A 27,558-nucleotide genomic window follows, 5' to 3' on the forward strand; every position below is an offset into this window, starting at 1 on the left:
AAAAAAAAAAAAAAAAAAATCTCCTCATAAGAAGGGAACAGCTGGTGGTGGTGGTGCACTCCCAAATAAATAAATAAATAAATAAATAAATAAATAAATAAGTAAACAAACCTAGTTTTCAGTCTTAGACCCCTTAATAAAGCAGTTTGATCCTTGTCTTACTCATCTGCTAGAAGGGACAACAATGCCAAACTTTCATGCTTGCATAAGGATTAAAAAGATGATGCATATAAAATACAATGGATATAACAAATATGTGGCTCATATAAGTGGTAATCCTGTTAACTGAAAGGATTAGTTTTCTATGATAAAATAGTTGGGTAATATTAACCTGAGGTAATTGAAAAAAACAATTTCAGCGTTTGTCATTTTGAAAGTAAAACAGAATCATACTGAATAATGCTATTTATTATAATTCTTTTTTTGGTACCTCTGGCTGCACTGGCTTAGGCAGATATTTGATAATCTTCCCTGTATTTTCATTAAAAAATCTTAAAACAGGAAAACAGCTCAAACATCATCACTAGGAATTAGATCTAGCTTCAAAAATTGTAGAACCAAATAAAAATCAACATGTGAGATCACTTGTTAAAAATTATTAACAATCTCAAGACCATGGGCACAGGTCAATAATCTAAGTACAAGGCTCTTCTAAACTCTGAGTCCTATGTGATTGGTCATAAAGCTATAAACTGGCTCCACAAGGAATATACTATGTTCGCATTCATTTGGTAAAGTTCATGAAAAAATAGTATCAGCAACTTATACTGAAATTTGACAGTTATCATTCTTATTTCTATTAAGAAGAAAATTGGTTCAAAGTGACTTCACTAATAAATCAGACCTGTGTGTGTAAGAATTGTATAGTTTTACTAGTGGAAGACCTGAAAGCGTGAATAAAAACTGAGAGGTATGATAGACATTATGAAATGAAAGGAAAATGCTCAAAAGTGAAGGGCAACTGGCGTGTGGGAAAAGGAAAGGGAAAGAAAGGGAAATTATGTAAGTATGTATATACAGGATCGCTAACATAGCTGTACTATTATCTTCTATTACTCCACAGAAAGGGACAGTGAATGATTACTTGTTTGATCAGTCTTGTACATCTCTTTTTTTTTTTTTTTTTCTTTCCGGTGTCAGGAATTGAACTCATGACCTTGCGCTTGCCAGGCAGGCGCTTTGCTGCTGAGATAAATCCCCAGCCCCTCTGCTTGTTTTCTTGAGAAACCACTTTGAAGATGTCAGTAAGTAATACAACAACCATTGTTAATTCCCTACAACTTTGTCTGTAACTCTGTTTTGTTTGTACTGTTCTTATGCTATTTTGTAAATGGATGTCTGTTTGTTAATGTTTTCCTTCTTTTATTTCTTGAAATAAAACAACAACAACAACAACAAAAACCAAAGTGACTTCACTAAGATGGTTAACTAGAGACACCTGCACATGCCTTCCATGAACAGGATTAAACCAAAGAAAAAACAATAGCCATTCCAGCAGAGAGTTTGAGGTAGAGTGCCAAGGTGCAATGAGTATGTGGCAGAGACAGCACAGACCCTGGAGATACACGTGATGGCTTTTTAAAGAAGGAACACTAAGCATATAGCATCTGCCATCCTATCCCTACAGTTATAATCAATCCACAACCACGTACAATTTCTCTTTGCAGGAAAATGATAAGCAGGAGGCACCCATCAATTCCCACTAACACTATAGATACTTACAGGCCACTGTCTTGGTTACTTTTCTCTCATTGCTGAGACAAATACCCAGTGCCCAAAATGAAGGAAGGAGGGGCTGGGGATTTAGCTCAGCGGCAAAAGCGCCTGCCTGGCAAGTGCAAGGTCGTGAGTTCAGTTCCCGGTACCGGAGAAAAAACCAAAAAAAAAAAAAAAAAAAAAAAATGAAGGAAGGAAGGGTTTATTTAGCTTACAGTTTGTGGAGGTATCAGTCTATAATCAGCTGACTCCAAGGCAGGGTGGCATGGCACAAGGGCAACACTTCAAAGCAGGAGAAGACAGCAAAAGCAGCAACAGCAGAAAGCGGGGGGAAGCAAGCCTCCTTTCCCTCCATATATTGTACATTGGCTATCTGCCCATGCCTACACCATCTCAGTGCCCTTCTCTTGCACAGGCTCAGGATGAATACCAAAAATCATCCTAGAGCAGGAAGCGTATGTCCTTTTCACCCCGGATGTAGAACTGCTGAGTCACTTAACCAAACCTCTAGTCTCCTTATGCTGACACAATGTATCAACCATAACAGCCACTGGAGACCAGTTTGGGGTACTGGTGGGGAAACCATACCACTGAATTTCCTTAGAGGAAGAGCCCAGCCCACATTACACCTTCTTCCACTCAGGCTGCTCCTGCATAATGCCATTTGAAGCTGTCCTCTTTTGTCCTGCAAAGCACCTGACCCCCGCAGCACGGTGGCCTGCCCCCATGAACCCACAGATTGTCCTATCTACCTTCCTCTATCTCTGGAAAGCAATTGTATAGCCTGGCCTGATTAGTCTCGTAAGACTTCTGGAAAGCAGCTAATCCCCACCCATCCACGTACTCATGGAAGAGGTTATATAGTCTGTCCTGAGTGACTCAGACTGCAAAATCAGAAGAAGTAGATAGATAATCTTATTCATCCTCCCTTATCCCTGATAAGCAGCTAAGAAGCCCATCATTCTAGCTTAGCCCCTATGGTCCTACTATGTACTCGTACAGCTTTCAGGCACTAATAGGTGCTTTGCCTGGGTCCACTAGTATTGCCTGACCCCCCTCATATACTGACAGGCGTCCAACTCCACTACTGGGCACGTTGTATTGTGTCCATGCCCACATGCACTATGAAATTAATGAATGCTCTGTATTTGCAGTTGTACCTATCAACTAATGTTAAGATTAACATGAGGTACTGATATGTGCCCATAGTCTGGGGAGCCACTGGTAAACCCATCCTGCATAAGAGAACTACACCTTACAGGGAAGATCAATTCCTTAAATTCCTGAAGCCTAACCCACTGAGGCACTCCCAGACATAAGTGATGTTCATTACAGCTAAAACATTTAAATAGACATTACACAGTTGTATTCACCTGAAATCAAAGCCAGTATAGCCTATCCAGCCAACACACTAGGACACATCTTAGGTAGAGTCTTTTATTACAAGAACCATCCAAAAAATTGGTAGACACAACTGATCCAATAAAATGAAAGACCTTTACAGTGAAAACTACAGCACTCTGTAAAAGGAGATTGAAGGGTAATATCAGAAAATGGAAAGATATCCTCTGTTGCTGGATAGGCAAATTGACCACACTTCCAAGATGAATAAACAAATTTAATGCAATCTTAATAATAAATATACCAACAGCATTCCTCACAGAATCAGAGAAAGCAATACTACAATTCATATGGAACCAGAAGAGACCTCGAAGAGAACAAGCAATTTTGAGCAACAAAAGCAAGTCAGGAGGAATCCTATTTCTGGATTTCATGTTATAGTACAAAGCTATCGTGATTAGAAAAGCATGTTATTGGCAAAAAAACAGACACGTGGATCAAAGGAACAGAATAGAGTATGCAGAACAACTCCAAGCACATTCAGCTACCTACCTGATAAAAGGGCCAAAAACTTAGTGGAAGAAAGATAGCCTGTTTAACAAATGGTGCTGGAAAAACTGGCTAACCACATGAAGAAGATTGAACCTGGGCCCATATCTCTCATCATGTACTAAACTAAAATGGATTAAATGTCTAAATATTAAAACAGAAACAATGTGCTGGAAGATAAATTAGGGCAAAGTCTTGAAGGAAAAAGCATAGGCAAGGATAGATCTGAACAGAATCTCAGTGCACAAGAAGTAACACCAATAATCAACTGATGAGATCATATAAAATTAAAAGGCTTCTGCACAACAAAGGAAACAACCAACAGAGTGAACAGACAAACTACAGAATGGGGAAAAATTTTTGCCAGCTATTCCTTGGACAGAGGACCAATATCTAGGATATATAAAGAACTCAAAAAACTTAGACCCTCCAAAATAAGATCCAATAAAAAAATTAGCAGCTGAAACGAACAGACATTTTTCAAAGAAGACATACAAATGGCCAATAAGCACATGAAAAAATGTTCAACATCTCTGGCCATTAGACAAACGCAAATTGAAACAACATTGTGGCTCCATTTTATTTCAGAAAGAATGCCTAACAACAAGAAATTAGATAGCAAAAATGTAAGTTTAAAGGGAAAATGGAACCGTTTTTCATTGTTGGTAACAATATAAACTAATACAACCACTAAAAACCTAAAACAAGAAATTCTATTTGACACAGCTATTTCCCTTTGAGGTATCACCCAAAAGTGTTAGAGACATTATATTACAATGATACATCTATACCCATGTTAATAGCAGTATGATTTATAATAGTTACATCTTGGAAGTGGTCTGTATGTTCATCAACAGATATATAGATAAAGAAACTGGTATTTACCTACAGTAAAGTGCTAATCTGCAATAAGAAGAGATAAATTTGAGTCATTTGTAGGAAAATGGATGCAGCTTGAGACCATAATGTTAAGTGAAATAAATCACACACACAAACTTAAGTATCACATGGTTTCTCTTATATGAGAAACCCAAAGTATAAAGAGCAAAGTAAAAGATAGACTATAAGGACAAAAGAGATAGAGAGGCTGATGGGAGGATAAGGAAAGAGTGCAGTTGGAAGGGAAGAGAAAAAAATAGATGGAAAAAGAATTAAGATGTGTTATGTATGTGTACCAACTTTTCATGATGAATGTAATCATTCTGTACTGAAAATGTGTACTAATTTAAAAAAAAACACAAAGGAAAAACAAAAGTGACAGATACCTAATTACACATTTAAAAAATACTACTATTGAACTCCAGGTGGGAAGAAAGCATAGAATAGAAAAGTGGTGATTAAAGAACTAGATTTTTCATGATGTATATAGTCCATAATCAAACACTTTAAAATGCAATTTGTAAATTATTCTTATATTGTTAATAGGTTGTCAGTGATGATTGCTATTTTTGCTTTACTTGAATCTTATTTAGTAGTGTGGCATAATGCCTATTTACTTATTGATCTATTCATCCCAGGAACTACTGTGTTGTAAAAGCGAATGCTTGCTCAACATTTAGGTTTTTTTTGTTTTGTTTTTTTTGTTTGTTTGTTTTTCCAGTACCAGGAATCGAACTCACAACCTCACACTTGCCAGGCAGGCGCTGTGCCACTGAGCTAAATCCCCAGCCCTTGCTCAACATTTAGAAGACCATTGCTCCAAGCTCTGTTACTCAGAACTGCTCTTTTTCTGCATGAGTGTTCTTGGCCCAACAGGTTAGTTTCCTTATTTTAATAATTTTTTGTAATAATAGTATATGGCATAAATATATATTTTCATTATGTTTTACATAATTTTTCATTATATAGTGATTTCATCTTGAGGATTGAAGATTAGACAAAGAAGTGATGAAAAATAAAGCCTCTCAATAAGAAATTTTAAAAATGGCAATGTAAGTGGGAACTAAGAAAAACCCACAACCCCTTTCCTGTCCCGCTTATTATATCAAAATAAGTTAATTTATGTTAGTATTCTAGGCCCTTGTTGTATTCAGCTCCAAAAGCATTTTAAAAAGTACTTGGGAGCCTACAAATTAGTAGTTTGGCGTGCGGGTATGAGAGCAGGAGGAAAAATGCTCGAATCTAGTTCCTAACAAAGATCCTTGGATTCCTTACAAGATCCACAGATGGGCTCCAGGGATTCCATAAAATCTTTGAAATGTCATGTAAAATTGTGTGTGTGTGTGTGTGTGAATGTGTATGTGTGCATATATGTATATTTCTTCATATACATATATACATTTTCCTATGATCGATAGCTTTCATCAGAATTGTAAAAGGACTGATTACCTTAAACGTTTGGTTCCTGCAGTAAGGGGTAAAGGTCTGGGAAAGGCCCTGTGACTGCAAGTATTCCTAGGATTTTCAGTGCCAGCTTCCAGTAGCCTACTCATTCTTTATGCTGAGGCAATTTTTTTGGTCATGCGTTAAAAGTCTGTTGCTGGTGGTGATGCTCCTGATTGTACACGGCCTGGACCAGAGGCTTTGTGCCTTCCTTATGTCAAAACTAGACTCTGTGAAATAACATTCTCCGCGCTACAAGGAAATAACTACAGTATCCTTTCACTTGGGTCCTGTCAAATTTCCAAAAGGGAAGGGCATTTTCCAAACACAGCTGGGCTCTCCTTGTCTCCCTCTAAACCTAGGAGGCTGACCTTAAATTTACAAAATTACCCACACAGAACAGGAAATGTAAATATTGAAGCACTGGTAATGTTTGGCTATATTTTCCATGCAGTTCACATTCAAGTATTTTGTGTGAAAGTTGAAAACACATTGGAAAAACACTGTACTGTAAATGAATTTCTAAACTACAGGAAATTTTGAATTCCCTGACTTCTACAGGAAAGCATATAATTTTAACGGAAGTGTTTGTTGGTGGTGGTTCTTTTATGTTACTTTGATTTTGTTTCTGTTTATTTACAGGAAATGAAGAGAAAAGGGAGGAGTAAAATGAGAAAGAAATGACAGGAAACAGCTCTCCACTTTTGCATCAAAATACCAGCAAAAAAACACAGTTATGCTGTTGTCTGACAACACTATATATTGTTTAGGAAACTGCCTGACCCCAGTAACAGCCATGTAACTTTAGACTAATAAAATTACACCCTACACATTCTCAAAACCATCCTCCATAGCTTCTAATGATATTATTTTTTTTCCTGAATGCTCTTTTGAGAACTTTTTTCCTCAGAAAGGAGCCATGAGTTGCAAAAACAGTGGTGGTAGGCGGAGACAAGGTAATACAAGTTTATCAGGACCTCTACTTCCAGCTGCCATAAATTTGGGAAATAGGATAAGGGTAGTTGACCTTTTTTCTTTTTAATCAAAGGGGAAAAGATGAGCACTTTTTCTAGGAACAAATTTCTGTCTGGATAAGTCCCAGAATTCACTCAGCCTTTAGTTTTCCAACAAAATTTAATGTAAATACTAACAACTTACACTGAAATTACAATTGAAAAGTTGAGATGAGAAAGAGAAAATATATAACCAAAAATTTAAAATTTGGTGTGTTACTATTTTAATGATTTTCCAAGATGCTATCAGGTATGGTTTGCCCCTGGATATCAGATTGGTTGTAAATAAAGGATGGTTCTATAAGGTTCAGGTTCCAGTCACCTGTGAGTTGCCACCTTCTGTAATCATTGAGTCAAAACTCCCAAATGAGTATAATTAACACTGCATGTAATCCGAGGACTACAATCAAACAGATATGCTCACTGCACGGAGTAACTCTGAAAGTCAAACATCTACACTGAGGTAATACGGCTCTTAAAGGGATCAAATGACACTAGACACAAATGTTTCAAGTTGTTGTGGCAGCTGATCCAAAGTGTGGTCCAGCTGTTACCAGTCTGTTTTCCCAACATCATAGGCTATTCACTCAAGGCAAACCATAAAAATACCTCCTTGCTCATAAAAAAGACATTCTCTGTCTCATGTGCCAGATTGTTCATCTCCTCAGGCCATCGTTTGCCCTTTCCATTCGCTCTTGTCTTCTGTTCACCAGAGAAGGATTTGGAGAGAATCCTGCCAGCAATTACACTTGGGCTCCCTAATTCAACAGAAAAGCAGGTTTCCTCAGCAGAGAAGGGGAGTGTGTGACTCCTCCACCACAGCCACACACAAATTCAATTATCATCTTCCCAGCCTGCTTCTTTAGACCAGGTGTTTATACTCAGCCTGTCTGAGCAAATGCTTTCAAAGTATATCCAAGTGGAAACTGAGAAGTTTCTTTTTTTTTTCTATAAGATAGGTTATGAGGTATCCTATTAAAAAGAACCCATGTTGGAAATAGTGTAGTGGAAAGAGCTTAGATGATGCTGTGTGAACAGACCTCAGTGCAGCCCTGGACTATCATTTTCTAGTTGTTTGTCCTTAGACAGGTAAAGTATGTGTTCTCCCTGAAGCTTGCTTACCTCATTTAAGGAAGAGCGTGTTAATGTACTCATGTTATTAGAGAAGTACTTGTTAGACTTTACTGTGCATTTGAAACACCTGGGGGGTTTTACTAGAATGTGGGTGTCTACTCAGCAGATCTAAGGTGGGTCCAGGAGTTTCTCTTCATAAAATCTCAAGGTGATGCTCGTGGTGCTGATCTGGACCACCCTTTACTGTCATGATGGTATGGCCTTCTAGGATTTAACTTTATATAAGGAAGCTACAATAATAGTTGGCACATGAAAGGCTTTCAGTTAATGTTGGTTCCTACCTTTTACTTTCATCTTCATCCCCATATAATATACTACACCAAACACTGTGCATGCAAGAGTTTCTATTCCTCTATATCTTTACACGTTGAGGTAGCAAAATAGAATTCTAATAACAAAAACTCACACTCTTCTAAAATGGAAAGATGGTTTGATTGGCTAGAAATGTTGGAAAGTCCCCCTAAAGCCGTGATGGTGAACCTTTTAGAGCTTTCAGTGATATCAAACAGCCCACTGCAGCACACGTGCCATAGGTTCACCACCACTGCAAAGGTGCTTTGGATAGTAACAGCTTGACGAAAATAACTGAAGACCTGCCAACATTATTTACATCTTCCATTTAGCTGCATAACATAGTTAACAACTGTTTTCACGGCTCTTGCCGAGGGAGAAAATTATTCTGAGATAATAAATACATTTAAAAAATCGGTGTTCTATTTAAAAGCCAAGAATATATATGGGTATATAAAATTATAATATATATATTCTTTCATATACATGTATATGAAAATAGCAACTTCAAAATTTTCCATTGCAAGAATGTGCTGTGGGTCATATTTCAAGATTCTACAACTTGTTGAACACTTAAATATGTGATTTCCATAATAATGATAATCATCATAACGAAAACTTATTAGATACAGTTGCAAGTACAATGCTGAATACTTTATATGCACCATCTCATTTGTTCTCACAATAACCCTGTAGCGGAAACTATCATGATCCAGAAGACCCACTACCATTTGAGAGCCTTCAATTAATCTCCTCTCTGCCTAGGGTATTTTTCTCCAGGGTGTCTGTTTAGCTAATTTATTCACTTTTTAACATTTTGGATCAAATCTCACTTTCTAAAAGATCAGTTTATTAAACTTCAATCTGCTCTCCTCCCTTCAGCATTTTCTGAATTCTGATTTTTGATCTTTTAATATTCTATAACTTACTTATTATATTTTCTCTTTATTATTATTCTATCTGTCTACCCAGATAGAGGTGGACATTGCTCCCAGATGTAAACTCTACAAGGGCAGGAATTTTTCTTTGTTTTATTCACTGACATATTCCAAGTGCCTGGCCCAGAGTAAATGTTCAATAATTTTTTAAAAAAATAAATGAATATCTATTTTATGTATGCAAAAGCTGAGACTCAGTGCAGTTAAATGAGTTGTCTAAGAAAAGTATAGAGCCAGGATGCAAAGTTAGACAGTCTGACTCCAGAGTAGTACAATACTTATTTTATAGAGTGGCTAAGTAATTTCTAAGTTCAAGCTGGTACTCCCTAATTTCCTATGCAGTTGCAGAACAGATAGATTTAACCATTCAGGACCCCTCAGGTGGACTCCAGTGATTGAGATAAGGACAACAGGCACCTGACACAAAGATAGTGGGGGATGTCAAATCCAGTATATCTCTAGAGGCAATTATTTTAGTATCCATACATTTAGCAGATGGCCCTGTTATAATATGTATGATGTGCTTGGAAGGCTTTAATGAGTTACAGGTGTTATTAGCTACACTAATAAAACTAAGCACCATTTCTCAAATTTTCCCTCCTTAGACAGAAGAGGCTCCTTTGGACAGAGGTAGAGCTTGCTCAAATTCTATTACAATTTTAAACGTTCAGGCAGTCTTATGACCCTCTGACCTTACTCTTTAAGTAACATAGAGTAAGATACAACATTGTTTATCCCTTGACTTTAAATATCTAATTCTCAGTGAAACACTACCCTCTTTTGTAGGATCTAGCCTTAGGCCCTACTAAAGGGATCATTACAATTTTCCTAAGACCACTCTGCTACTCAGTGAACCAGAAGAACTCAGTTAGCTCCTTCGGCTAGCTGTATACCTGTAGTGAATTGGAGGGTGAGTATCTGGAGCAGAGAAAAAGAAAAAAATGACTGAGAGGCTGTGGAGAAGAGGGTTCGTGGAGGACACTCTTCACTGACTGAGGGGGCAACTATCAGGGGACTCCATGAAGTCTTGGCCATCATATTTCACACTTAAATCTAGAAATTAAGGCCCAAGAGAATTAGAGGATGCAAAGTTCCATTTTTTTCACTGTATTGAGTATGTGGTTTTGAGTTTTATTACAGGGATCTGGAGGTAATGCCAAATTAAGCCTTCTTTGGGATTTTATGTATCTGCATACATTCTGAAATGAGAAGGGAGTAGCTTACCCCTCCACCATATCAACAGTAGATAAAGCATGTGAGCTTCACCAGGGATCCCTGAGGTGGGAGCAATGGTGGAGACCACACTGCCTTCCAGAGCTAGGGTGAGGGGAAAGCTACACTGGTAAGGAGCCCACTACCTTGGTCACAGGTGTTATTATATCTACTTTATGAAATTATGGTGGTTTAAGAAGGTGCTGACTAACTTGTCAAAGGTTACATAGCTGGTAGGTTGTATTAGTCACTTTCCTGTTGCTGGGACAAAACACCCATGCCTTAGTTACTTTTCTCTCATTGCTGAGGCTCAAAATTAAGGAAGGTAGGTGTATTTAGCTCACAGTTTATAGAGGTTTCAATCTATAATCAACTAGATCCAAAGCAGGGTAGCATGGCACAGGGGCAACACATCAAGGTAGTAGAAGACAGCTAAAACAACAAGAGTAAAATGGGGGAGGAGCAAGCCTCTTTTCTTCCCTTATGTTGGCCGCCTGCCCTTGGGTGGGTGTAGCGCTCACACTGTCTCTGTGCCCTTGTCTCGCACATGCTCAGGATATTTACAAAGTGAGGACCCTGGCCCCCTGCCGGATCATTTAGTTAAGCTTCTAAACTTCTCAAGTTGACACAATGGACAACAGTAAGGGCATGTCCATTACACCCTAGGATATAGAATTGCTGAGTTATTTCATTAAGCTTCTAGACTTTTCAATTGATACAATGTATCAGCCATAACAAGCTGATACCCATAATTTATAGGAGGAGAAGTTTAATTTGGCTCACAGTTTCAGTAGATTCAGTCTATGGTTGGCTGGCCACAAGGCAGAAATGGAGTGGTGGAGGAATTCTGTTTATGCATGACAAAGAACAGAAGGGAGAGGGCAGAGACTACGCCCTTCCAAATCACATCTCTAGTGACTCCTGCCCTTTCTAACCATATCTCACCTCTGAATGTGGGACTTAGGGGGATATTTTCAATCTAAACTGTAACTAACATATGTGCTACAGATTTTAATTTAAGTCTGTTATATGGCAAAGGGCTATGTGTCACATTTCTGTGTATACATAACTTATAGACTACAGATACAGGGATGTGTATATACATAGTCTTTTCTTTAAGATAATGAGCTCTTTAATTTTACTTCCTTTTAGAATGTACTTTCTCACTTTTGCTCTTTTTCTCTTTTTGCAAGCAACCTTCACCAGTCATTAATAGCTCCCTTCCCGCCCTATCCTCTCCTTTTAAAATACTCTGCAATAGATATTTATCTAGGCATAAGTTTCCCTGGGACCCAGACTTGTTTTTTCTATTGTGATTCTTACTTCTTTGAGTTGCAGCCCCTTTTCCTTGTACCCTGTTTTCCAGAACAAAAAGAACAAGTGTTACTTGCAGAAATCATTACTAGAATAATAAACTTCTTCCTAACTAGAATCCCACTAAGTACTAAAAAGGAAAATATAGTGTCTCTTTTGCTCCCTTGCTTATTCATAATATCTATCACAGTACCTGCACATAGTAGGTACTCAAGAAAATTTTTTGTATAAATTAATAAAGGATAACAGGGTTTCTTCTATAGAACCATCTGTTTTCCTCCTAGGATGGAAAGGCTATAGATTAGAGTCTTAAAACATCTTCAGAGTACTGTAAAAATGTTCACAAGTAGAATATGTGCCAAATATGTATATATTTTATAGTAAGATATTTTATAAATACAAATAGATTTATGAGATAATAGAAAGACAGAACTAATATCTTATGAGGGTATAAGATATTGTGTGTACTTGGCCAAGTGCTTTTCATGTTAGCTCATTTAGTCCTCACAGCAGTTTTGTGAGTTGGATATTAATCCCACTTTATAGATGAGAAAACTGAGCTCCAAAAAATTTACTTTTTCCTCAAGACCTCAAATTTAAGGGTCAGAAGAATTCTCTCCAGACCTATTTGCTTTAAAGCCCTTGTTCTACTTCCAAACCATGATCTATAACCTTATAGATTTTTTGCTTCCAAATATTGTTTTATTTTTTATTAGTACATATTTGCAGTATATGCAGTTGATAGTCATCTTGGGGAGTGGATACATGTACTTAATGCAGCTTCTTTCTTTTTTAATCCTCTTTTTCCCACCCCTCCCTCTGTCTTCCTTTAATTCCCCTTTCCCTATTTCACTCCTATTAATATTATTAATCTTAGCTCATGTTTACAGCATGTAATATGAATAACTTCATTAAATATTTTCCAAATATGGTTCTCATTTTCTTAGAATTTTGACTCTAAAATTTTGTTTTGTGCGATAGATTTGTTCAGCTTTTCCTTTTATGCAGAACCGTTGCATAGCAAGTCATTCTAACATCCCATTGCTCCTGGAAATATTCATGAAATTTCAATAGATGTTATTCCCAGAGTCATTTTGCTCACGTATACTGATGTTATAGGAAAATTCATAATTGCTGTTGGAACAACGTTTTAAAAATGTTCATTTTTATGCTTTTTGAGTATAGCTGCAATCTAAATTATAAAAATCTCTTTACATTTTCAGCTGTAGTGTATCCACTATATTTTATATTTTTGAAAGAGCAATGAATGTTGTATATGAGCATAGTCTAAGGCCAAAGAAAATGCTGACTCATATAGGAAAAAAAGTATGGAATGCTGTTTCTTGAAGCTATGATTAAGATGACAAGGGTAGACAATTTTTTTTTATGTCTTTGACCCTATTCACATGTCAGAAAAGAAGCTACAGAAGAAACTATTATGCCAAAAAATACGGTGATGGATGTCTTTTAGGGGAGCAAAGGAGGTGAAAAAAGGAATTAAGTTGTATTATGTACATGTACTAAATCCCCACAAGGAATGCAATCATTATGTACTGCAAACATGTACCAATAAAAAATAGAAATCAGATATAGCCAGTCATCATTTATGGCAGTGGTTCTTAAACTTCCAAAAATATCAGTATCATTTGAAAGGATTGTTAAAACAGACTACTGGGTCTCATTCTCAATGTTTCCAATTCAGTGGGTCTGTGATGAGGTACAAAATCTGTTTCTAACACATGTCCAAGTGATACTTAGGCTGCTGGGACAGAAAAATCACTTTGAGTAGCTCTGCGGATTTCAACATCCATAGGTTACTATGTTCAGTAAGACGGCTCCAGGGAAATAGTTCTCAGTCCTCACTAACCCTCAGAACCATCTGAAGAAGTTCTTAAAAATACAGGTATCTGGACCACCCAATCAGGTTTCTTCTTAATCTTTTCATTGCCCAGTGGGCCTATGCATGGAGAACATCTGGGTTTGGCTAACTTCGTTAATATTAAAAATCAACTTTGTATTTTTTGGAAGCTAAAATTTTAAATTTGTCTTATGAAGCTAATTCTAGAAGGGGGTAAATACAGATGGTAGGCTTTCACATTAAACATGATAGTTTAAAAAACAAAGGCTCCCTCTCTAATCCTCCTTAACATAGTAACAAAATAAAACAAAAAATAAAAGGCATTAACACAGAAGGTAAGAGAACTGAACAAAAATATCAATTAAAATGCTGGTATTTAACAACAAGGAATGTGTGATTATTGACATAGCTGACCAGAGAAAGCTGAATTCTATATCTGTGATGAGAGAAGCTTAAAGTCTGCTGATTCATGCAGTACAGCCCCAGGAAGGTTCAGGAACTAGAAACAACCAGGTGCCTTTGAAAAAGAAGGGATGGTGAATGGAAACAAGAGACCTGAGAATAACTAGACTCTCAGATGCCCACTTTCACTCTACATCAGCAGTTTCAAGGGTGTGGTTCAAGGGTTTCTGGAGGTACCTAAATGTTATGAGTTGTGTCTAGATGTTCCCCAGGGCCTCATGTGGTCATAGATCAGGACTGGCTGGGTCTAGGGTGTGTGATACTTGGATTAAGGGTGTGTGATACTAAATTAGTCCACTGGTTGGAATTAGCGTAGATCTGGGTGGCATGACGCAAAAGGCTGTTAGCCTGGATGGGATGAAAGGGAAACAGAGGCTGGCTGCTTTCTGCTGGCTGCTTTCTGCTGGCTGCTTTCTGTCTGTCATGCCATGAACTGTTTCTCCTCTGTCATGCCTCTCTGCTATGCTACTCTGCCTTGGAATAGCCACCTATGGACTGAAACCTCTACACACTGAGCTGATATAAACCATTCCTCCCTTAACTTTTAGGTGTTGAATTTTTTGTCCCAGCAAATGAGAAAAGTAACTAAGACACAAAGACTTTTTCAACAGTCTTTGAGATCATATTTATTTTTTACAATAATACTACACATTATTTGCCTCTTTTAACTCTCATTACTTTAGAATAATATAGTGGCATTTTCCAGAGTTTATATGTATGATTATGTCATTGTTTTGGTAATTAACAGACGAGCATATATACTTGTATTCTTGTTTTCTGGACCTTTCTAAATAACGGTTTTGGGATATTGTTATGGCTTGTGTTTAGATGTCCCCTGAGAGACTCATTTCATAGGTGAGCCTTCTTCAGAGGTGACTAGATCTAGGGTGTTTGATTGATTCATGGTACAATGGATTAAGGGTGGGTGACTACTAAATCAGCCCACTGGTTTCTTTGGCACTGCCCTAATCCTGGTAGTCTTTATACAACATAAAGGACAGAAAGAGGCTTGTCTTGTACCTTTTCTTCTTGCTTTGCTACCTTCTTTCCACCATGAACTGTGTCTCTTCTGCAAAGCCTGTCTACCCTGCTGCCCTGCCTTGGAGCCAGCCAATTATGGACTGAAACCTCTACAAATTGTGAGCCAAATAAATCATTCTTCCTTGAGCTTTGGGTGTTGAGTATTTTGTCTCAGCAATGAGAAAAGTAATTAGGACAGGTACACATATGTATATTTTCAATGGTCAACTCAGTTTGGTACCAATACTGTGTTCTTATAAGCTATTTTCATAATACCTACAATAACAGTAACCCCAGAATTATGCAATAACTTATTATTTTGACATCCTAATATTTTAGGAAATAAGAATATTTTGTTACCTTATTTTCCAATAACACCATAAAACTATTTTGAAATTTTAAAATTTAGAAAAGTATTTTAGAGGTAAGTTATTGAACTCCATTGGCTGGGATAGAGATTAGCTGAGAGATTATTAGTTGCTTGTACAATGGCATTGCTGAATGCTCATTAGATGAAAGGTCAATAAAGAAAATCATGCTAGGAGCAATTTTCAATAATACACTAAAGATTTAACTGCAAACATGAAAACAAAGTTAATATTTCATTAGTAAAAGTATATTTTTGCATTACAAATGCATAAATTAATAGATATAATTATCATTTATTAGCAGCTACTAATCCTTAATGAAGCTTGGAAATAAATACAAATGATGATCATATATATATATTTAAATCATTTATTTTACTCTCATGGTTAGTACTGCAAAACCTGTGTTAGTTAATATTTGGACTGATGGGCTAAAGCAAAAATGAGTAAAATAACAAGTATCAGTATAAATCAACTCAAGAGCATCAAACTCTACTTGTAGTCAATATCATATGCCTTTCAATGAAACAAAAAATATCAGCTTCATTTAAGAACTCCTTGATAAAGTGATACATGCATACCATTGTTTATAGCAACATAATTCATAATAGCTAAATCTTGGAAGCAGCTTATCTGTCCACCTACAAATCAATGGATTAAAAAATGTGGTATGCATGCACAACGGAATGTGGAATTCACACAACTGTGCCATAAAGATAAACTTGCATCATTTGTAGGAAAATAGGGATGCACCTTGAGGCTATAATGCTAAGTGAAATAAATCAGATATATGAGTTTAAATATCACAGAAAAATCAAAGTACTGTTTAAGAAATTCCAATATTTGACCACTAGCAGTTCTACACAGAGTGGAAAAACAATAGAAAGAAGAATGTCATTAAAGACATAAATTTTGGGAAAATTTTCATAAAGTGAAGGATATGAATTTCAGATTGTGAGTGTCTACCACATACCTGGAAAACAGAATTTTGAAAATGTCCACATAAAAGATCACTGGGGCCAGGGAGAAGATATTTAAAGTAACAAGAGAGAAAAACCATGGCAAATAAAAGAATTGGAAAATTTTAAAAGCACTAGGTTTTTCAATAGTTACAAGGAAAAAGAGAATAAAATGTCACAATTGGAGAGAAATCTGAGTAAATCAAACACAAATCAAACTAATACACCATTTCAACATATTTACCTTTCATTTATCTTTTCTTAGGAGTTTCCAGGAGAAATGCTCCACCAAAAAGGGAGTAAAACTCAAAGATAGGCATGGATCCAATAAGTAAGACAGGCAAAAGGAACTCCTCGAATGATGGTAAAAGAAGATTCCAGGATTATAGCTGCTCAGGAAGCACAGAGGTAACTGGTCCAGGTGAGGATAAGGAAAGGTAAGAAAGAACGTCTGAGTGTTACCAGATTTATACTTCTTATGTGATTTTTGTAAGTTGTGTTTTTCAAAGAATTTATCTACCTCAGTTGTCAAATTTGTTGGTATGAGGTTGTTGACAGTATTCCTTCATTATACTTTTAATGTCTGTGGGATATAGAGTGAAAATCTCTCTTTCATTCTTGATACTTTCATTCTCATTCTTCCTTAGTTTCCTCTCTTCTTTATTTTCCTCCTCCTCCACCCCTTTAGTCAAGATAGAGCTTTTCAAATTTTTGATCTTTCAGAAGAAACAGTTGGTTTTCTGACTTATTGATTACTTTTAATTTTGTTTCATTCACTTTTTTACTGAGAGGACTGTGCAGGATTCCATAGCAGGTCACAGTCTGAGACAGCTTTATCTTGATTTAGATCTGAGATGTGGGACCTTATATTTGTTTTTTTTGTTTGTTTGTTTGTTTTTTTTTGGTTTTTCTCCGGTACCGGGAACCGAACTCACGACCTTGCGCTTGCCAGGCAGGCGCTTTTGTCGCTGAGCTAAATCCCCAGCCCCCTTCATTCACTTTTTTATTTTTTATTTTTTGGTGTTTCTCCGGTACCGGGAACCAAACTCACGACCTTGTGCTTGCCAGGCAGGCGCTTTGCCACTGAGCTAAATCCCCAGCCCCTCATTCACTTAATTAGTTTGGGTTTATTTTGTTCTTTTTCTAGCTTCTTCAGTCAGAAATTAAAATCACTGATTTTAAATTCTCTTCTAATATGAGCATATTAGAATGTAAATTTCTCTTAAGGCTCTGCTTTTGCTAAATGTCACTTGATGCAATATATTTTCATAATCATGTAAAGTATTTTCTACTTTTAAATATTTCATCTGTGACCTATAGATTATTTTTAATTGTATTGATTTCTAAATGTGTACACATTTTATTACAAATATCAACCTCAATTTTTGTCATTTAAACCATACTGTCCACAATTTCAATACTTTCAGAGTTATTTAGACTTCTTTGTGGTTTATCTTGGTGAATGTTCCACATATAAATGAAAAGAATGTGTTCAATTATATTCTACAAAAGTCAATTACTTCAAGCTGATGGATAGTATTATTCAAATCTTCTTTATCCATTTTGTTTTTATTTTCATGTCATTATCCTTTTTTTTTTTTTTTTTTGTCTTATTGAGATAGGGTCTCACTGTGCAGTTCAGGCTGGTCTTAAACTCACTTTGTAGCCCACACTGGCCTCTAACTCACAAGGAGTTAGAGGCCTCCTCCTGCCTCAGCCTCCCGAGTACTGGGATTACAGGTGTGCACCACCACGCCTGGCTCATTATCCTATTAATTTCTGAAAGAGGTGTTTTAAAATCCCTGGTTATGATAGTAGATTTGTTTATTTTTCCCCTTTGATTCTGTTAGTGCTTTCTTAGTATATTTTAACTTTATATTATTAGGTACTATATTAATTTTCTATTGCTGCTCTATGTAAATGATCATAGGCAGTGTCTTAAAACAATCCAAATTTGTAATCTTATAATTTGATAGGTAAACATCAAAGAGGGTCTCACTGAGCTAAAATTAAGGTATTGAGAGACCTGTTTTCCTTTTGGAGATGCTAAGGGAGAATATATTTCCTTCCCCTTTCCAGTTTCTAAAGGCTGCCCACATTCCTTAGGTTATGGTCCCCTTCTTCCATCTTTAAAGGCAGAAATGGCAGGTCAAATCAACCTTACACTGGATCGTTATACCTTCCTCTTCTGTAATTAAATGTCCGCATGCCTCCTCTTTTCTCTCCCTTTTCCCTTCATGGTTACATTGGGTCCATCCAGAAAATTCAGTATAAACTCCCTTCTTTAGAGCTTTGATTCTGTCTGTAAACTTAGTTCCCCTTTTCCATTTAATCTAACATATTTATAAGTCCTGGATATTAGGATGCAGACATCTTGGGGAACGGAATATTATTCCGCCTATCACATGCGCATCTACTTATGATTACTATGTGTTCCTGGTAAACTAAACCTTATATCCTTATAAATGGTCTCTTTTTTATTGGAAATACTCGCTTTTTGATGTCTAATATGTCAATTATTAATATAGCTTCACTAGATGCTTATGCTTGTATGGTATGTCATTCTCTTCTTTTTATATTTAATTTACCTGTGTCTTTATATGTGGCTACTATAGACAGAATACGGTTAGGTCTTCCATAGCATGCAATCTGATAATCTTTGCCTTTTAACTATAGTGCTTAGAACTTCACACTTAATATAATTAATGTGGTTGTGGTTAGGTCTACTGTTTTGCTATTCAATTTCCATTTTCCCCACGTATTTATTTTCTCCATTTATTTTTATTCTCCTGTTCATCCTTTCCTGCATTTTACACTTGATCTTAGCCAAAAGACTGAGAAATAATCTTTCTTGATTTTTAAAAGCTTAATTCACTATTTTTTAGTATTCTAATTCAAAAAAAGGCCTTTTAAGCTAATTTTTGCCACTATTTCTAAACGATTCCTCCAGGAATACAATTTTTACCCTTACTGTAATTTCTTTACATATTGTAGTACTTTCTGTAAAGGAACACTGCAATAGTATATTTCCTCCTACTGCCTTCTCCCTGTCTCATCCTTTGTGGTATTTTGTCTGCATTTTTACATGTATATAAGACAAAAAATAAAATATACCCATTTATAGTTATAGTCAGCCATAAAAAAGAATAAAATCCTATCATTTGTGGCAGCCTGGATAAGCCTGGGGGACAATAGGTTATGGGACACAGATCAGTCACAGAGAGACAAATACTGCATATTCTCGCTTTTATGTGGAAACTAAAAAAGTTTATATTATAGAAGTAAAGAGTAGAATAGTCACTTGAGGGTATTTTATAGTTTCCATTTCACTGCTGATATTTCCTATGTAATACCTCAATATGGGCATGTTCCCTTTAAATCTTTGAATATTTACAATATTTTCTTTAAAATCTTTGTCAGTTAATTCTAATCTGGGTAATCTCAGGGTTTCTACTTATTGCTTATTCTCTTGGCTACGGGTCACATATTCCTACTTCTTTGCACGTCTATTTTTTAAACAATTGTGTACTAGAAAGTGTGGATAATATACTGTAGAGACAGAAGAGTGTTTTCTGGATCTAGCAGGAAGCTGAAGGAATGATTATCTTGTTTGGGGAGACATCAGCTCACAAGTTGGGAAAGTCTGTTTTGGCAATACTTTAGAGTTAGGGCAAATCCTTAGTCCTGGATTCCTTTCAGGTTTGACTGGAAAACACAGAGTGTTTGTCAGATCCTTCCAACTATATGACATTCAAATTCCAACCTTTGTCTTGTGACAGACAGCAGCTAAAATCTCTATTCAACTTTTCCAGGGTTCCAGCTGTTGCTTTCCTCCAGGCTCCCTGGGGCCTACCATGAATATATGAATTTCAGGGTTCAGGCAAAGATTTCAGGGAGTTTACATGCATATTTGGAATTTCTCCTTTGTAGTTTTTTCTTTCTGAGGTTTCCATCCTGAAGTTTCAGCCACTGATTTCCGACAACTCAACTTGATTCAACTGTTTGAGTTCTAGATAACTCAGAATGCATGGACTGCTAAGTAACCATAGGGAAACAGTCATAAAAGTAACTCTTACCTTCTATTTCTTTCAAGGATTGACTGCCTTGTATTATTTTCTGCCTCCTTTCAGTCGCTCTCCAGGGCTTTAATTTTGTTTTTTAAAAATATATACCCAGGTTTTATCATTGTTACCTATAGGATAATGCTGATATAAGTTGCTCCACTATGCTTATAATGACAACTTTATCTCACTAGCTCATGCTGAGTTTTCTGCATGAGTTAGTGGGCAGGACCAGCAATTAAGTCAAATATTTTGGTCCCCAATATACCAAGTGCAAGAGCGTGTCCTTCCAAATCAAAAAGTCTAACCACAGAGTCATGACATTAGAGTCAAGTTCTAGTTGTTCAACTTCTAAGCTCAAAATCCTAATATTGAATTGATGCTTTTGGCGATCTATATACCCATTTATCACTCCATACATTAAAAAACTCTGTTAGTTCCTCCCATCCTTTTCTTTCTGACAGTTACCCCTGATAGTCTTTACTTTATTAAGAATTTTTCACCTCCACATTTCTTGGGTTTGGAGAAACATGGCATAGGCCTTTGATTTTCCCTGAGTCCTCCTGGCAGATCTCATAGGTTCCTATATGACTCTCCAAGTCTTGACTGAAAACATGGCTGGGTGGGATAAATAGTACATTCCAGGTGCTATTTATTGTCCCCAAATGTGCTGATCCTGAAACCAAGAGAAACAAAACTTTCTGTCTGCTTTGAGGCAGGGGTGGGGGAAGGCTGGCATGGTTACAAAAAGGTGATAATTATATCTTGACACATGATCAATGATTTTTAGTAGTCAGTGAATAATAAATTTATTGATTAAGTGTATTTCCCCATTATAAAAATATACCATTCTCCTTTCATTCCATTTGCGCCAAGGAGAGTGCTTGAATAGAGAGAAAGTTTTTTTCTGATTCCTCTCTGTCAGCCATGGTAATTGAAGCCATATGTTCCTAGCCAGCGGTTTTCTTCCTCTGAGCTCATTATCCTTTCTACAAATCCTATATATTCTTCAGGCTTTAGGCTTTGTACTATGTTATCCAGATAAGTCTTTGTTGAGGAGACTGGACAGGATTTCAGTAAAGGGACAATGCCTTGTCGTCAAAGCAATAAGAATTGAGGCAACGGCCCTTGCATTGAAATAGACCAAATTTCAAGTCCAAAATTTATCACTTTCTTTATAATCTTTAGATTTTCTGTAACTTCCTCTAAGTTGTAGGAAAACAGAAGTAAAAAAAAAAAATCCCACCTCAGCTCTTATGTAGCTCAATATGATAAGGCATATAAAATTTCAGAATAATTCATGGTACATTATTAGTTTTACTGTCATTGTTATTTTCCCCATAGTAAGTGCCCAGTAAACAATTGACTGAAGAAGCAGTTGATGAATTAAATATCACTCTCCTGGAAGAGGAAAACAAATTTAAAGAAACTAGTTATCATAAGAATAATTATAAATTATAAGTTATTTCTTCTTATGGAAGCAAAATCGAACTAAGAAAAAGAAGGAAGACCCTCAGGGAAAGTATGTCTGAAGAAATGATGAGTAGGGTAAGACCTTAAAGATGAGACGGACAGAACCATACAAAGAGTGACATACAAAGAGCACATACAAAGATCTTGAGAGTCACAGCTATGTGAACTTTCAAAGAACTGAAAGGTTCCCAGTGGGTTGGGACACACCATTAGGAAAAGTAGAACTAAAGGAGAACAGAAGGCAGCAGAAGCCAAAAACTACATACCAGGGTACAGAGTCTGGCTTTCATTCTAAGTGCAAAAGGGAGAAGACACTGTGGGGTTTTAAGCAGGGGAATAACAAGATCTTCAGACCTAATCCATAATTTATTAATACAAATTAAAGAAGGATAAGAATTTCTGAAAATATTTGAAAAATGCTTAATAAACCAATAATATGAATATAAACTAAAATAGCTGGGCATGAGGGTGGACTCCTATAATACCAGCACTCAGGAGGCTGAAGCGGGAGGATCACCATGAGTTTAAGGCTAGCCTAAAATACATAGTGAGACTCTGTCTCAAAAATTTCCCAAAACCCAAAACCAAAAACAAACAAACAAACTCCCCAATAAACTAAAATATTCCGCATTGAGATTGAGATTATTAATTACCCACAAACCAAAAATCTTTTTGATGTAGTTAATAAAGATTCCATTCACTTCTCTTTCTTTCACACCTGTCTTCAATCTACCATGGATAGAGTGACCCATTAGAAACACAGAACAGAGAAGACGAGTACAGAAACTAGGTGGGAAGGGTTAGAGTAATGGAGAAAGCTGGCCAGAGCTGGCCATAGGCTAGCTGGGTCTCAAACAAGAGCACAGATGTCTGAGTCATGAGCACCAGATTAAATGGGAGATGACTGAGATGTTGTGGGACAGATTTCTTGGAGAAGATCAAGATTTCAGCATAAAATAGGTGACATATTGTGGGACAGTGCTAGATGTCCTGGCACACAATCCATAAAGATACATAAAGAATATTTATATATCACACAATTATTCTTCCATGCTGAGCTACCCTTGGGGGATAACAGGTCTTTGTCACTGGAAGCTTCTGCCTGGAGTGTTAGGGTTTGTCTTCTCTCCTCAGACTGCTTTATTCTCTCGATTCTTTCCTTATTTTTAAAAAATGTGGTTCATATTATGAATTGCTTGGCACTAATTAACATCACTGCTATAATCTAATGAAGTGTTTCTATTTTCACATGATACATCAAACAATTAAAACTATTTTTTCTCTTAAAGAAAGAAGTTTATTCCCCAAAGAAAAAGCCATGGAAAAATGGATACACGCTTACAGTGCCACTGTCTTCACTCAGGACAGATTAAAAATGTACATAATAGTTGAGCTCTCCCAAATGTTTTTTGTTGTTTTGTTATGTCTCACTTTGTGTTTGAAAAAACAATAAAAGAAAATTATAGTACTATGAGTTAGCATGTGCTGAGAACAACTTTCAATCTTCAATTTTTCTCAACAAATAAAGGATCTTATTAAATGTCAACCATGACCATGATCACTACTAAGTATATTTGATTTCACAGCAACTGATAATAAGTAGGAACAAAAATGATGAATACCTACTGTTGCCAGGTAACCGCATCCACTGTGCTTCCTGCCACCTTCATGAATCTGCAAGTAATATAGAAAAAAAGGTAGTGCAACTTAAAGTAAACCACATTGTCAAGGTTTAAGTAAGGGAAACAGACCCAGATGCAATCAGTCCCATGCAGCTATGCTCTCTGAGAGGATCCAGAGCCACAATCTTTGTCTATCTACAGCATTGGAGACCAAATTAGAAAGAAGGTAAAGGTAACTGTACTTTCAGCTCGCCACACATCTACCACCACCTGAAAATCAATATATTACTATACCAACCCCAATATATTACTATACCTATGTCTGACTTTCCAAGTTAAGTGTAACAGTTCTCAAATTGATCTTCCTGTAATTACAAGTACTTGTCTGTGCAATTTTGAATTTTCTAAGGACTCTGATCCGTGCTAGAAAATAAACAATATTTCCCAAGTATGACACTACCATAGATGCCTTTGCAAAACTGCAGGCCTCTCTTCCTGGAAAGAGCATGGGAACACCTAATTTATATATACAGCTATAAGGTATTATCAGATATACACCAATGAAGGACTGCCACACATGTCTGAGTTTGGAAACTGAGCTTTACAAGGAGAAACTTATTTACTTTGGAACAGCTAAGTAGAGAACTGAGGATTTTCTGACAAGTATGCTCAGCTGAAAAGGAAAACCAGGCCTGGTTCATGCATATTAGCATACAGCAAAACCTGCAAGCAATTCCCCAATGTTTCCAAAGATTCCAGGAGAGCCACAGAGCCAGGAGGATGCATCTGGGACTCACAGATGCCACAGGGTATCATAAATTGAATGTGTGTTGGTAACTCAAATATCTATCTAACTTCTCTCCATACACATGTTCTGAGGCCCTATGCTATACTAGCTGTTATTACTCTGGGAGATAGAAAATCAGAGGGAACATCTCAGTTCTTTGAGATATTCTTTTCATTCCTGAAACCCTGGCAGGAGGGAAGACTTTTCTTCAAAAGGAAAATCTCTAATTGTACTTCACAACCAAAGAATCCTTCACTAGGGAAGGAGACTGGAAAGTGCTTGGTCTGGAAAGTGCTATCCCTGCCCTACCCTAGCATAATCTGGCCAGAGAGATGCATGGACAAAGGTGTTGCTGTGAACCACCTAAACAGGCTCTGCTTTGCTGGGACTGAGGAAGAGGACTGTGTCGCTCTGTAGGATGGATGAGAGGAACCATAAAGGTTGGATATTAGGACTTTTAGTTAGTAAAAAAGTGAAGCTTATAAAAGAAGAATAAGAAGGAGAAGACGGGACTGGAAAAAGGGTGGAAAAACAGGGTAGAAGGAGGAGGAAGAGAAGCATGAGGAATAGCAGGAGAAAGAGGCCACTCTGATGGCCCTGACTAGGCTCTTGTCTGCCATGGTTTTGGTTTTGGCTTTGGTTTTTCTCCCTTTCAACAGTCCAGACCAATGACAAGAATGGAGCATGGGGATGATTAAGTGATGAAATGGAATGATGAGTAAGACCAAGGTGTCAATATGGATTTTTGGGAATATAACATCCCCTGAGTAACTAGTTAATACTAGCAGGTCACTTGTGATATTTCTTACATTTCTCATAATTGTGTTGCTTGATGATATGGATGTTAGTGATCTGATTTTACAGATTATTAGCTTCCTTGCTAGCTAGAGAAATAACATCTCCAGATACGCGACAGTCATTTTATGGGGTCATGCCATTCCTCCTAAGGGTACTCCTTGGGATGTAGGTTACTGCTTTTGAAATGCTTGGATTTCTCTTTCTCCTTACCTCATCTCCTCTTCCCATCCCAGGAAAGTCTTTTGAGTTTGAGAGAGTAGCTTCACTATTTCTTCACTATTTTTGCCCTATGCCTGCTAATCCCCATTTAGAATTAAAAAGCCAGAAAATCTTATACATTTGCTTTTTTCACCCTGCCATGTGCAATCCAGAGTCAGCCATGTACACAGCCAGCATCTGCTGGAATGGACAGAAAGGAAACAAAAAAATATAGGGAGGAAAAGATATATCAATATCTAAAATACAACTGCTGCTATTTTTGTATGATAAGGAGTGGACACCTGACAGTGCTGTTAGAAGTAAGAAGTCTTAGAAATAAAGAGGGAGATGAAATTTTGGACCTTGTCTCCATGATATTTTAAAAGTTAGAAAACCTAGACCATCTTAGACCCAAAGTCATTTAAAATATATATATATATATATATATATATATATATATATATATATATAAGAAATTCCCCCAAAAAACAATTTCTAAAATCTCAGAAATAGAAATATTTCATGTGAAACTATATTCATACAAAAATCATCATGATAACAATACTGACATTTCTAGAGCTTTTTTATTATAAAATGTTCTCAGCTTCCTCTATGCATAATTTTGCATAATCTTAAAAACAACCCCATTAGGGAGATGGGCAATGTAAATATATATAACTTATTCAAATTCATAGAGCTAATATAGACTAAATCCAGGTTCTGATTCTGAATCCTTTCTGCTCTCTAGCAACCTGTGCTTTTGCCAGGCTATTTTCAGTGAGGCTTAGGAAGTATAGTATAACTCTAAAAGGCAAAAGCATCTGTTGAATTTTTGCCTTGAGAAAAGACTACTGTATTTATACAAATAGATAAATGGCTGAGTACCTTATCTGGCTGTTAGTTTTGTCTCATGGAATTGAACACTTCAGTGTTTGCTAGACAATGTGCTGACTGACTGACTCAAGGCCATTGCTACAAGAGCCACAGTGAAGCCTAGGAGACAGACATGTAGACAATTAATCATCAGAGACCCTGTGTGCCGTACTAGTACAAACTAACTGGTATGGGATCATAGTTAAAAGAATTGTTAGGTTTATTTTTTATGGTGTTAGAGGAAAGGATTGAGAAAACCTTCATGTCATGTATGACATTGTGACATTGAAAAGAGGGCAAGACGTTGCTATGAGGAGCAGCCCAGTCAAAGAATAGTACAGATAAAGCAAAGGAAAGTCAAAGGACTTAGTGTGGCTAGAAGTCAGGGAATAGGAAAGGGAACTGTAAGGTCAGGCTGGCCATGTAATAGGGATTTAAAGGCTGCTTTTGCTAAAAGCACTGACTATTCACTAAGTCTATAGCTGGTTTCTTTACTACCTTAAACTTTGAGTCACACTCCTACTCAACTCCATATGTTAATGTTAATCACTTGAAGCTGTTAGCTGTAAATTTGTCTAACATTTCTCATCCTCCCTTTCAAAGTTGAACATATCAAGACCAGAGTGTTATAGTTTACATAAAAAAATGTCAGAGATGGAGTTTTGGAAAGGCGATTGGATCATGGGAGCACTATAGACATCAATGCATTGATGAGTTCATAGCTCAGTGTGCTATTAGAAAGTGAGAGTAGGAAGAGGTGAGTCACTGGGGTGTGACCTGGAAGAGTGTATGCTTATCCTAAGCTCATTCCTACCCTCCCTTTCTCTCTCTCTGTGATTCGTGGCTGCCATGCTTTCCTCTGCTAGCCCTTCCACTGTGCTGTCTATCTTCAGGCCAACCAACCATGAACTGAACTCCCCGAAACCATGAGTCAAATAAAGCTCTCTTCCTTTAAGTTATGGGTGTCAGGCATCTCATCCTAGTGCTGGGAAACTGACTAATATAAAGAAAGCTAAGACATTTTCAAGATTGTAGAACAGTGAGTCTTGCAAGATATCACCCTATGATGGGAATATAGGTTGATCCCAAAGCTGGAGCAATCACCTCACGATGGAAATTTAATCTACACTTCAGGCAACAGCAATACTCCTACAGCAAGCAGACCTTGCGGAACCAGACTTGACAGAATGTAAACCAGATAACAATTTGACTAAGACTGTTTGACTATGCATACTTCTCGCCCCACCTC

General features: G+C 36.8%; 1 protein-coding gene across 1 annotated transcript in view; it reads right to left on the reverse strand.

The window, feature by feature from the left end:
- Hpse2 (heparanase 2 (inactive)) overlaps positions 1-27,558 on the reverse strand; it is a 763,300-nt gene that overhangs the window by 206,598 nt on the left and 529,144 nt on the right. Inside the window, exon 6 of the mRNA XM_005407665.2 lies at positions 23,658-23,705. Coding sequence (XP_005407722.1) covers positions 23,658-23,705 — 48 coding nt within the window. The remainder of the gene's footprint in view (positions 1-23,657; positions 23,706-27,558) is intronic.

The sequence above is a fragment of the Chinchilla lanigera genome, unplaced genomic scaffold (assembly GCF_000276665.1).
Source record: "Chinchilla lanigera isolate Chin_1 unplaced genomic scaffold, ChiLan1.0 scaffold00106, whole genome shotgun sequence".
Taxonomy (NCBI): Eukaryota; Metazoa; Chordata; class Mammalia; order Rodentia; family Chinchillidae; genus Chinchilla; species Chinchilla lanigera.